Source organism: Syzygium oleosum, unplaced genomic scaffold (assembly GCF_021117445.2).
Source record: "Syzygium oleosum isolate NSW1041296 unplaced genomic scaffold, Sole_v2.1 Sole_v2.01, whole genome shotgun sequence".
In the NCBI taxonomy this organism is placed as follows: Eukaryota; Viridiplantae; Streptophyta; class Magnoliopsida; order Myrtales; family Myrtaceae; genus Syzygium; species Syzygium oleosum.
In genome coordinates, this window is record NW_026607485.1 from 6309984 (window position 1) to 6323149 (window position 13166).

Sequence of the window (13166 nt, forward strand, 5' to 3'; positions counted from 1 at the left end):
GAGATAAGGAAAAACGATTCTTTCTTACCAAATCATTATTCTCTAAGTTTATTGTTTTTAGTCCATGATAAACATTTTATATTGATCAAATAATTTCACGTAACTCAAATACCGGAAAAGTACGGAAATTTTATTCTCAAAAATGATTTTTCATCAAACAAACTAACCCTAAGTTAAATAAAGAAGATGGTAAAACAGGATCTCAGTGACAATTTTTCATGAATATAACTATGAAAATAAATTCCTTTGGGTAAGGGAAAAAATCTTGTCGACAACAAAAAGGCACGCTAAAGCATTGGCAGGGTCTTCTTTTCGGCGTTAGGTTGACCCATCTTCTTTTTCTTGGTTGTATTGCTTTATGTCTTTTCATTATCACTTTGCTTTTTGAACCAGCTTTTCCTTGGATTCTTGTTGGCCACTTTCGCCGTGAACGCCGATTGAGGTCTCTGGTGGGTTTATTACTTTGATAGTTGATTAATAGGCGGCCACCATTTGATAAATGATTTTTTTTTGGCCGGCAGCATTTGTTAAGTAGGGCTTTTGAACTTTTTTCATCTTTGAAACGTTTCTCGAAGAAAAGATCAAGTGAGATTAATGGAAGGGAGACAATGCTCGGTTTATTCATCATTGGATTGATCATAATCCGGACTCTAAAAAGCTTATGATATTGTACATGCCAACTCTTTACGGGTGACTTTGGTTGGCTAAAGAACAGTTGATAGAAGATGATTTTGGTAGCTGCTGCTTATGTTGGTTGTCGTCGAGTCAGTATTGTGAAAATTTAGTTGCAAAGTGGCTATTTTCTATGGAGAAACACGAAATGTTCAGTTACCACAAAATTGATGTAGAAACTTGAAAAATACTTACAAAATAAACACTATATGTTCAGAGAAACTTTGATATTTAAATAGACTAACCAATCGTGTCATCAATCATCAGAAAAGTTGATACTGTCTAATTTAACTAAATGGAAATTACGAAATTGCCATATAAATATAGTTTTGCCTGGCATCGAAATACAATCATTAGATTAAAAATTGCAATAGTTACCACTCTCCAAAGAAAAAATAAAATAAAAGAACAGCGTTGGGGGGGAGGAGATGTGTGTCCCAGAACTAGAAGGGCAAAGTCAAAGTATTCGAAGACTTGGACTACGAACAGTCCGTGAACCAGATTTCTCAAGAAGGAATCACACATCGACCAAAACAAAACGGAATCACACCAATAATTCATTTATCTGCACGCGGGGGAGAACAAAAACGTCAAAGAAAATCTCCGCGATCAGGCACAGGAACAACAACTCATATGACCAGATGAGGGGCTGTTTTCCCCAAAATAACCCCGACTCGACATCCAAACCCCGAAAGTGACCCTACAATTATGTACAAGCGAAAACGCGCCGCGGGTAAGTGCGCGGGGCATTCATCGCAACGCGGTGTTGTCAGAAACTCCACAAAGACAAAGATTATTAAAATTGAAGAGCATCATAACCGAAAGTACTCGATTGCTCCCATCTTTTTAGAATTCCACTAGTTTATTTACTCCGCAATTGTATCTTCCTGTTTTTTCAATTGCGTTATGACGGTGAAGATAAAAGAGAAGAATTGAGTTGGGAGGGACCACTTCGGTTTTGAAAAAACCTGCATTCGTCAACTTTGACAGGCTGTAATGAAACGTTCTTATTGACCAACTGTAGCAAACTGGAGACCCTGACTCTCTGCATATTTAGCCAACCGTGTCGTCCACGTTTAATGACCCACCGAGATCTCCGTTTGTTAGTTCTGGCTTCTAAACATTTTCCATCTCTTGCTGCCACTGCTTTTGCTGCTATACTTTTCAATTTTTGTTCCTTGAAGAGAAGATCAAGTGAGATCAAATGGAGGGGAGGGCAAAAAATAGACGCATCTGTGAAAATGATGGGACAGCAGGAGGCGCTTCTTCTACTCACACTTCAACAGAAGGTCAAGGAATGGCTACTTCATCAGGATATGACTATGAAGTATTCTTGAGCTTTAGAGGACCAGATACTCGAGCAGGTTTTACCGACTTCCTTTACACTAGTCTTAAAGATGCAGGAATCCGCACGTTTAAGGACGACGAAGAGCTCCGCGTTGGGGAAGAGTTTGCCCCGGAACTTCTCCAAGCAATTAATCAGTCGAAGATCTCAATACCTATCTTTTCGAAAGGCTATGCCTCTAGCGTATGGTGTCTCAAGGAGTTAGTCCAGATGGTCGAGTGCCAGAAAACTGGAAGACAAAAGATCATCCCTATTTTTTATGATGTGGCGCCTTCAGAGGTTCGGCACCAAACAGAGGGTTATGCACAGGCCTTTCTTGCACATGAAAACAAGAAGCGACACGACGAAAAGACTATTCAAGGGTGGAAGGATGCTCTCAGTGCAGTGGGAGCAATAAACGGATGGGACCTGCATAGCAAGAAGGAGAACAGGTGATTGCTTTAAGCATTCCATCTCATGTACCTTGTACCATTAAAACTTGATGTGTTTCAGGTTTCTTTTCTAGATTTTTGTTAGCCCTGTTTAAATTGAATTCTGAGTTATTGAAGTTATACTGCTGAAATCCCGCTAAGTAATGGCACAATCCCAATTTTGTCCCAATTTATTCCAAGCATCATTTTTTTTCCAGTTTAGTTCATTCATTAACTGTAAGTACCAACGCTAATTCATCTACAATGGAATAAATCCTTGAAGAACACATTCCGAATTTAATTTGGTCTTGTCAGAACATAGTTAATTCAACACAATTTTCTAACTCATTGTCTTTTGCCTCCAACAAACACTAGGCGAGAAGGAGAGTTCGCAAAAGAACTTACCCATAAGGTTTTCAGCGAGTTGAAAAAGGGTTATCTAGCGGTATCAGACTACTTGGTCCGTGTCGACAACCATGTGGACGCAATCATGGAAAAGATAGGTGCTGAGACAAGTGAAACACGGATTATAGGAATCCACGGGATGGGTGGCATCGGAAAGACGACTATTGCCAAAATCATCTACAATAAGCTTAAAAAAAATTTCGAGGGCTTTACCCAAAAAACCCAAAAAAAAAAAAAATTCGATGGTTGTTGCTTCCTTTCTAACGTCCGTGAAACCTCAAAACTCGAGGGCATTCACCGCTTGCAGCATCAGCTCATCTCTGACATCCTCAACACGAAATGGATGGATATAAGAAATATTGATGAAGGGATTAAGACCATTAAAGACAGGTTGTCTAATAAAAGAGTCCTCCTTCTTCTCGATGATGTGGCAGAAAAGGATCATATGGATGCACTTGTAGGAAATGGTGATTGGTTTGGTGAAGGGAGCAAACTAATTATTACTACAAGAAAGAAAGATGTTCTCATTGTTCCGGAAGTGGACTGCACTTATGAGGTTAATGGCATGGATGACTGTCAATCTCTTCAACTCTTTAGCAAACATGCTTTCAGAAGAGACTCTCCTTTGATTGAGTATATTGACCAATCCAAGAGGGCAATAGGCATTGCTAGAGGTCTTCCGCTAGCTCTTGAGGTCATAGGTTCACTTTTATCTCGCACTGAAAAGAAAAGCTGGGATGACATATTGGAGAAGTTGGAAAAGGTTCCTCATGTGGATATTCAGAGTAAGCTAAAAATAAGTTATGATGCATTAGAACTTCGACAACAACATATATTCCTCGATATAGCTTGTTTTTTCATTGGACATGACAAAGACATTGTGGTCCATTTCTGGGAAAAATCTAAATTTTTTCCAAAAGTAGATATGGAAGTTCTGCAGAACATGTCTTTGATAAAGATTGGAGAGTATAATAAAGTGTTGATGCATGACCAACTCAGAGATTTCGGAAGAGAAATGGCTCGTCAAGAAAGTAAGATGAAAATAGAGAAGCAAAGGAGGGTATGGGATCCCAAGGAAGCATTGGATTTGCTGAGGAGACGTAAGGTAAAATCCCCCGTGCGATAAATCTCCATGTTACTTGTGGACATTTTTTTTTATAAAAAATCCAGTTACTCTTTTGTGTTCTCTAGCACTACTGTGACCTACTCAAACCAATATTTTTGTTCTGTCAAGATTAAAGTAACGATAGTACTCCAACTCAACCCCTTAAAATAGTGAACTTGAATAAATGTGTTTCGCTTCAACTCTTTAGTTTCTAAATTTTACCATTGGGCAGGGAAAAACAAAAGTTGAAGCTCTTCATCTACACTTTGACCATGAGCGGCAGTACCGTTTTACCCGTAAAGACTTTAAGAGAATATCAAATGTGGGGTTTCTTCGAGTTAACTGTTGGGAGGAACATTTTTGTGCTGAAGAGAGGCTTCTTTGGCACGAATCACCATCAAATGTTCTTCCGGCTAATGTTTTTCGGGAGAATTCGTATCTCCTTCCGCATTTACGATGGCTTTCTTGGCACGGTATTCCCCCAACATTTAACATTGCAAATTTCTCCATGGAGAATGTGGTTATTCTTGATCTATCTGACAGTGAAATTACGGATGATTGGAAGGGGTGGAGCCATATGGAGGTATGTTATATGCTAGACAACACTTATTATTCCGTCTTATGAGATTCAAAAATAATCTTTGCATGATTTTTCTTTTCACAGGTGATGAAGAATTTGAAAATTTTGAATTTGACCGGATGCGATTGCTTGGAGAGAACTCCCATCTTCTCTGCTGAGGTAAATTTAGAACGATTGATCCTAAAGGGCTGTGAATCATTAACTGATATTGATAGGTCGATTTGTCATTTGAAAAGCCTAGTTTCCTTAGATGTAAGCTCTTGTAACAATCTTCGGAGGCTGCCAGACGAGCTAGGTAGAGATCTTGCGAGCCTTGAATACCTATCTCTGAAATGTTGCACATCGTTCGAGAGGCTTCCGGATACAATCGGAAATTTGGAATCGCTGATTGAGCTGGATATATCCCAAACGGGGATCAAAGAACTACCCAATTCCATCGGAAATTTGGAATCATTGATTGAGCTAGATATATCCGAAACGGGGATCAAAGAACTACCCGATTCCATCGGAAATTTGGAATCACTGATTGAGCTGGATATAACCCAAACGGAGATCAAAGAACTACCCGATTCCATCGGAAAGTTGAAAAATTTGAAAGTAGCGAAGATGGATTTGAATGACATAAGTAAAATACCCGATGCCTTCTGGACAATTGAGAAGCTCGAAGAAATAGATGTCCGATTTACAGAGGATTTCAATGTGAAAGTGGAAATTGGCAATTGCATCTATAGAAATCGATCCCTAAGGATCTTGAAATTGCGGAATGCTGCAATATACGTGGTACCGAGGCTTCCTGAAAGTCTTATCATTCTAAAGTTGTCTGACTTGCATATGGATACGTTTCCGGATCTCTCAAACCTGACTAATTTAAAGGAATTGAAGCTGTCGCTTAGCGAACATGATGCTGGTTGGGAATCTGATGGGCCTGTGCAAGAATATCCGATGCCAGGGGGGATTGGGAATTTAAGCAAACTGGAGACTCTGGACCTATGCTCTTCTCGTGTGACCCACTTATCCACGGATATTAGTAGTCTCCTTCCTCAACTCCAAAGACTTGAACTCTGGTGCCCTAATCTGCGTTGCCTCCCGAGCCTTCCCTCCAGTTTATTATCCTTGTATTTGGGCTCTGAACACATGACCGCCTTACCCATAGATATCGGTCTCCTTCCGCGACTCCAAAAACTTGATCTCTGGTGCCCTAATCTGCGTTGCCTCCCAAGCCTTCCCTCTAGTTTATTATCCTTGGGTTTGCACTCTAAACACATGACCGCCTTACCCACAGATTGTAGGAGTCTCCTTCCCCGACTCCAAACACTTGATCTCTGGTGCCCTAATCTGCGTTGCCGCCTGAGCCTTCCCTCCAGTTTATCATTATTGAGATTGGATGGTTGCAAGTCATTTGTTTTCCCCGGGGATCTATCGAATTTGACGAACCTATCAAATCTTTGGATTACTGACTGTGTAATCTCAGAGATTCGAGGCCTTGATGGTTCGGAGAACCCAGATTTGCAGCTTTCGGAACTTCAACAGGTGTGGATATTACCTGATCTAAGTAATCTCAACCAACTACGGTATCTTCATCTGTGGAACTGCAGTAATCTGGTTGAGATTCAAGGCGAACTACCACAATGTTTGGAAGAATTGAGTATTTTTGGATGTGGATCTTTACAGAAGTTGCCTGATCTATCAAGCTTGAAGGGACTGCGATCTGTTGATATATGGCAATGCGGGAAATTAAATGTGGAGGCAATTTCTTTGCTTTGCTCGGAGAAGGCAGTCAGATTTGTGGGAGACAGAGACGAATCAGAGGTACAAGATGACGAATCTGGATACGAATTTGAATATGGATCTGAGGGAGAAGACTGACGGATAAGTGCACGTTGCTCTTGAAAGCTTCTTGATCGCCGACCACAAATTGTTCCCTCGCGTGCAAACTTTAAACGAATTGAGGTAAGTTAGTTCATCTGACAACCAATGTTTTCCCTTTTTTGCAATCAAACTCTTTCACGGATATGAACAGAGAAGTTTCACATGCAGTTTTTAATTACCTTTTCACGAGTTGATGACTAAAAGTCTGATGAAGGTATTGGAATTATGATACCTCCGGACAACCAGAGGGTTCTTAATTATGTACAGACATTCGTTCCCTTCTACTAGTTTGGTTTGGCTTTTTTCGCCACATTCTCTTTGGATGGTTTCTCCTTGGTTTTATGTTTCCCAATTGGAGGTATGCAGGTCGATCGCATCGTTTTTATTTGGTTTGGTTTGTAACAAATTATTAGATATCCTTGTCGATTTGTTGCTTCACTTATTTCGAAGTTGATAACCTTGCTTCGCATTGGAGATAACTTCCTTGTACTGTAAACAATTAGATGGAATATGTGTCAGAAGGTCATATAATAACTATGGTTCTCATCCCGAAACTTTACAAAGATACCGTGAAGAGGGACAGACACTCGTATTGATATGCTTATGTTCGGTTTATTTTCCAGGAAAGATGTGCTTCTTAGTGGGATTTGCAAATATTATGGAGAAGTCATAAAATGAAGAAAGAGGAATTTTACTTGGGTAGCGGATCAATAGTTGGTGCAGCAAAACTTCCACCTCCAAGGTATCATAAATCGTCTTACAGTTAAGGCTAAATTTCAGTAATATCGTTACCTACGCCCCGGACATATGATAAGTCTAACTTGGGGTTCGAAATCATGTAAATGAAACTCTTGTGTGATCTCGATTGTTGCCTACATTTTCTAGAAATGGTTATGCCTCGGTGATTATCTATCATAAAAGCCCTTCCATTCACCTCGGTTATACTAGAGGATTCTTTTAGGTTTTAAGATTGACAAGAAGTGCTAAGTGAGAGATCTCAAACTGCCTTTTTGCCAATTTCTAATGATGTTGAGAGGAATTAAAGTTTGAAAAACTCACGAAATCTTATTGCGCAAGGAGGCGTGGCTAATTGGGCATTGTACAAATGAAGACCGAATAAAGGAAAATGAAAATGACATCCAAAGTGAAGTTTTATGTCCTCTTTTTATTTACTTTATGAGTTGATGCCTGGAAATCTGAAGAAGGTATTGAAATTATGGTACCTCCGTATAACCAGAGGGTTCTTAATTATGTACAAATATATGTTTTTTTTTCCTAGTTTGGTTTCGCTTTTTTAGCTATATTCTCTGTGGATGGTTTCTCCTTGCTTTTATGTTTCCCAGCTGGAGGTATGCATGTGGATTGCATCGTTATTATTTGATTTATGACAATTCATTAGATATCCTTGTCGATTTGCTGCTTCACATATTTCGAAGGTGATACCCTCTGCTTCACATTGGAGATAACTTTGCTATACTGTAAACAATTAGATGTAATGTGTGTTGGAAGGTCATAGCACTATGGTTCTCATCCTGGAATATTACAGCATAATTAACTCATTGTTGCTATTGTGAAGAAGACATTGTATTGATATGCTTATGTTCAATTTATTTTTCAGGAAAGGTGTGCTTCTTAGCGGGATTTGCAAATGTTATGGAGAAGTTATAAAATGAAGAAAGAGGAATTTCACTTGGGTAGCGGCATCAATAGTTGGTGTAGCAAAGCTTCCATCTGTGACAGGAGAGGAGAACTATTTAGCTTGGCCAAGGTATCATAAATCATATTATAGTTGAGGCTAAATTTCAGTATTATCGGTGTATCGGACATGTGAGGAGTCTCACTTGGGGTTTGAAATCATGAAAATCGACCCTTGTGTGATCTCCATTATTGCCTCCATTTTCTTGAAATGGTTATGCCTAGGTGGTTATCTGTAATAGAAGCCTAGCTGTATAGATGGAGACCGAAGAAAGGCAGATGATGGATGAAATTTGATGTTGATCATGTTCCCTCTCACAATTTTGGGGTGGTAAACCCTGTATTCATCTGTTTTGGAGGGTAAAAAAGCTATTTAGGCAAACCTGATTTTTTTTCCTTTATTGTGGGCTGAAAAAATGATTATTACATTTCATCTAAATGTGTGTTCTCTTCATTGTTATGCAATAGAACTTGCTTATCAGTACCCAGATGTTCTTTTATGAGAAAACACTTGAAGGGATTGTCTGGACCGGGAGAAAAATTGTGTGCTTAGAGTGGTGCTCAAGGCAGTCTTAGTTGCTCTTGCGAAAACCAGTTCATGGACCTCTCGATGTGAAAATGGTGTTCAAGGTAGTCTTTGTCATGAGTATGATAGGCACTCACAACACAAGAAACATGAATTGTTGGAATTCATGGAATGGGCCTTGTTGGAGAGACGACTCTCGCCGAACTTATCTACAATCAGCTTTCACATGGTTTTGAGCACTATTGCTTTTTCTCTAACATCCGTGAAACTTAAGAGCTCGAGGGCATTCAGTCGTGCAGAATAACTCATCTCCAATATCCTCAAAAGGAAATTGACAGAAATAAGTAATGTTGATGAAGGGATCAAGACAATTAAAGATATGCTTTTTTGTTAAGGAATTCTCATCCTTTTTGATGATGTTGACCAGAAGAATCGTTTGAATGCACTCATGGGTAACATCTGTGATGTTCGGGCATTACTGAATTCTTCAATGCTGAATATCAAGCGTTGAAGGATCTCGAAATTCTCAGCGCTTTTTGTTTGTCATTGAATATCAGTGCTTTTTGTTGATTGAAGGCACTGCCATCCTTAATGTGAGTTGATCGGGTTGAAATACTTCGCAGAAAGGGATAACATGCGTGAGGCCTCTGATCGTTTCAACTTGAAGAGGTTCAACTGATGCAATGTCTGGCTTGCTTAGAAGATTCAGCCATTTCTTGAAAAATTTAGAAGACATGCTCAGCAGAGAAGTTCATTTTCCAATAAGAAGTGCATGTGGTACTTGAAAGGTCCTGCATCCAAAGCTAAGTCTGTTGTCAAGGAAGATTTGAAACTTAAACAAATTTCTTATTGTCCTATGTCATCTCAAGAGATATTCACTGTAGTCTTTCCTGGGATCGTTATCTGTTATACATAAATTACAATCACACTTTGGCAAGTTGACATGAAATCTATTGTTGTAGGCATAGTTATTACTGGCTGTTTTTGCAGCCGTTTTCTACCTTTAAGATGGACGTTGTAAACTGCTCATGAAATGGGACCGTGGTTTCTTTTGATCTATTTCATGAGTTTGATTTGGTTTAGATATATTACTTTTTGACGGTTTTGGTGGGCTAATTGAGTTACCAATAAAAGACAAGTCAAATTGATGCTAGTGTTACTGCATTAAAGTGCATTACTTTTGTCAATTTACACGTGGGTCATTTATGTGAGATCCTTGGAACTTGCTGGTTTGTACTTTAAATTTGAACTTAATAACCATGCCTTGTAAAACTTAACTTTGCTATACCTTAAACAATGAAGGATAGTCAAACGTGTAGGTTTGATAAAAGCTCTTTTGTTCATTTTCGGTTACCTAGGTATGGAGCTTTAGGTTTCAACATTGGTAAGGAGAATCGCTAAATGACAAAAGAGTCCTATATGTCGGCCTGAGCTCTTTCTCTTGGTAATAAGCAAGAAAAACTTCCGGGTTCTTATTGCAAAGGTAAGCTGGGGCTAGCGCAGGTAACTCGTAGATTTGACGATAGCGTATCTTTCTCAACGTTTTGGTGCTGTACTTTAGCTTTTATTATAATGTACAAACTATAGCTTATCATATAGTGTCAAGGACTTAACTGGTCTCTTGCACAACGTGCTTTGAATGTTCACAATTGGCAATTTATGCTTTGAAATGATGAAGGAATTTCGGTTTTCCGGTTTTCACTAATGTTAATTCCGGCATATCAAAAATAGAAGGTAAAAGCTTATAGCTTTCGTTCCAAAGGCCGATCAGATCATTTTTACATTTCTAAACAAAGATGATATAAATTGCTTACCTCCTAAAGGTTGAAATCCAGCGGAGGTCGCCAATTGAAATGACGCAAACTTCAGATAAGATCATTTTTTTCCGAGATGGCTTGATTTATCTGTCCTGCCATGGAACAGTCGAAGTACTTGGTTGCGCCGAGAAATCTTTTATGTGCCATTAAGCCAGTAGTAGAAGGTAAGGTCACAGATTGAAAAGTGTTCTCCCTAGACAATCTTTGTTTCGCCTTGTAAAACCGGTTAACCTCTGAACCATGCAAGTCTAACAGTCCCAGAATTCACAAAGTTCTGCTAATTTTGTGAAGTTCAACACAAGTTCGACCCCCAAAAAAAGAAAAAAAAGGAAAGAAAAGAGCGGCGTGATTTAGCTGTGGATAGCTCAGCTCAGCATCCACACATCCTAATTAGGTTTTATTGAGTCTAGTAAAAAATGCCACAGGCCCAAGATTAGATTGACAGGTAAACTTGCGAGCGCATTCATTCAATATGTACCACAAAGTTGCATTTACAAGGATGATACATTCAACTTCATGCTATTTACATTCCAAGTGAATTTTAGTAGAGATCCTATGCATCTTGTGATGGACATGGAAACAGATTGATGGAATGCATTACATGAACAAACTTCATCCAGAGTTACCTAATGATCTTCACGAAATTAGGTGCTGACTTGGGAGAATTTTACGTTAAGTTACTCTTGGCATCGGAGTCTTAACGCAGCCTCAATGCAGAAGAAGAAGGATTCCTGGAAAGCATAAGGTTTCCTTTGTCTTCGCTTCCATATTCCTTGAATCGTGGGTCCATGACAATTTTGCACGATCCCCACGTCTCCGCCATTAATTTTGCACCATAGTAGAGTAAATGGTCCGTGAGGCTATTACCAGTTACCAATCTGCAGAAACATACTATGATAAGTCATCCGTAAATATTTCCGGTAATAAAAGACTGGCATTCTCTAGAACAAGCCGATCTGTCACATGACTTATTGCACCTAGCATGATAAATCCACAAAATAATTGCTTGTAACAGGTAGCTATGACTGAAGCTACCTCCTTACCTGCTGCAAATTGGATCTTCTCCAGAGCCATCACAAACTTTCTTGACCTAATAAACCAGACAAACAAATCTTATATTACACAGCCGTACCTACAAAAAAAGAAGGATTCCAATTACATGTGAACACTCACATAAAAAAGAGTAAGATTATCACCAGACAAGCAGGTGGAATCAAATTATTTTCACATTATCTCACATCAATATGTTTATCCGTGACTGTCATTGAGCTAGTTGTCAATATTATAGGCATTAGTAGACATACATAATTTAAATGATTAATACCTTATAATTGCACAGAGCTTAAGACTAGGTCATCAACCATCATAGAGAGAGAGAGAGAGAGAGAGAGAGAGAGAGAGAGAGAGAGAGAGAGAGAGAGAGAGAGAGAGAGAGAGAGAGAGAGAGAGAGAGAGAGAGAGAGAGAGAGAGAGAGAGAGAGAGAGCAATACACATTATTACGCGTCTTAAATTTGGAATTGGTACGAGAAACTCATGATAGCTTTATAGGAATGAGAAGAGTTCCTTAAATATTGTTAAAAAGGTCCCGAGTACTATGAACTGCCCCTGCTTTGTTGAGAAGATAAAACAAACAAAACCTATAAAATTATATGCTGAAAAAAACGAGAGTATGAACATTGTTGGAAAAAATAAGACTTCTCCGGTTAGATAGGTTGAAATAAATGCAAAGGAAATGTCAAATGCAGTCAACGACAATTCCCCATAATTTATCTGATATTCCGTCAAGATCAAAGTCATACCACCCTAGGGAAGTGATGGTATGTCTTTTGTGGGAACTGAGAATAGTACGGAGGCAAATGAGGCACAATATATGTCCATTAGTTATTTGTATAGTATTTGGCATGCAGTAGTAAGAAACAAACATTGCATTGCCAATACTAGGTTGTCCAAATGTAAAAACCTGGACAATCTGTGCTTCATGATTTGCCTGGAAATTAAGTGTCCTTAGTAATATAAGTAAATCAAGTGAGCACTGGTCTGGAAAAAACAGCTCCACCACACATAATTAGACAGCCAAATTACTTGAATGTTAATACTTTCACGTGGGGAAAAACTACTATGCATCAATAACCATATATTGCATCTCACATACGAAGGTGAACGATAGAACAACCCTTTCTCTCCATGAGGGTTGGAGGTCTAGTGTTAATTTGTCTAGATCCCATCCATAATTTTCCCAAAACTAAACCCCACAGCCACAACAAAACCCACCCCACCACCCTCACATCCAAAAAAGGTGTTAATAATATGGAATGGTGGTATTGGGCGTGTATTTTCAACCAAGGCGCATTTAAATGCTTCCACAAGAAGCACTTGGATGTTGGTGGGGTGAGTCATATCCTACTGACATAAACAAGAAATTCCAGGTTCGTGGTGAAATTGCCTCTAGAAACCCAAAACTTATGGTCATTAATAGTAAAGGAGAAACAAAATCTTAAAAAGGGCCACTACGCATGGAAAGGGCCACGACCCATGGGCATGACGTCACAATCGGCTCACAACAATTTTCAGCAAGAAACCAGCAAACAAAAATGACATCTTAAACCATCCAAGTGTTCAGACAAGATGTCGCAGTTGCTATTAATACTTCGAGAAAAGGTTTAGTCTAAAGTTCATCCAACCTATGATCCTATCATAGGCCACGTGAATGTCTGTATAATCTGAGTTCAAGACAAAGTTTG

The 13166-nt window shown here is 39.0% G+C and overlaps 1 protein-coding gene across 7 annotated transcripts; it reads left to right on the forward strand.

Annotated features, from left to right (window-relative positions):
- The first annotated feature begins 1472 nt into the window (after positions 1 to 1472).
- LOC115668050 (disease resistance protein RPV1-like) lies at positions 1473 to 9666 on the forward strand. Of its 7 annotated transcripts, none has more exons than XR_008818036.1 (7): positions 1481 to 2448; positions 2803 to 3937; positions 4170 to 4520; positions 4602 to 6467; positions 7010 to 7128; positions 8005 to 8154; positions 9184 to 9666. XR_008818036.1 is itself a non-coding variant. In XM_056318279.1 (4 exons), exons 1-4 carry the CDS (start codon positions 1877 to 1879, stop codon positions 6381 to 6383), a joined length of 3840 nt encoding a protein of 1279 aa, XP_056174254.1. In that variant the 5' UTR covers positions 1473 to 1876; the 3' UTR covers positions 6384 to 6390. The 7 variants fall into 7 exon arrangements, 1 of the variants encoding a protein (XP_056174254.1); XR_008818035.1 differs by having other exon boundaries at positions 9231 to 9666; XR_008818034.1 differs by lacking the exon at positions 9184 to 9666 and having other exon boundaries at positions 8005 to 8402.
- The last annotated feature ends 3500 nt before the right edge of the window (positions 9667 to 13166 follow it).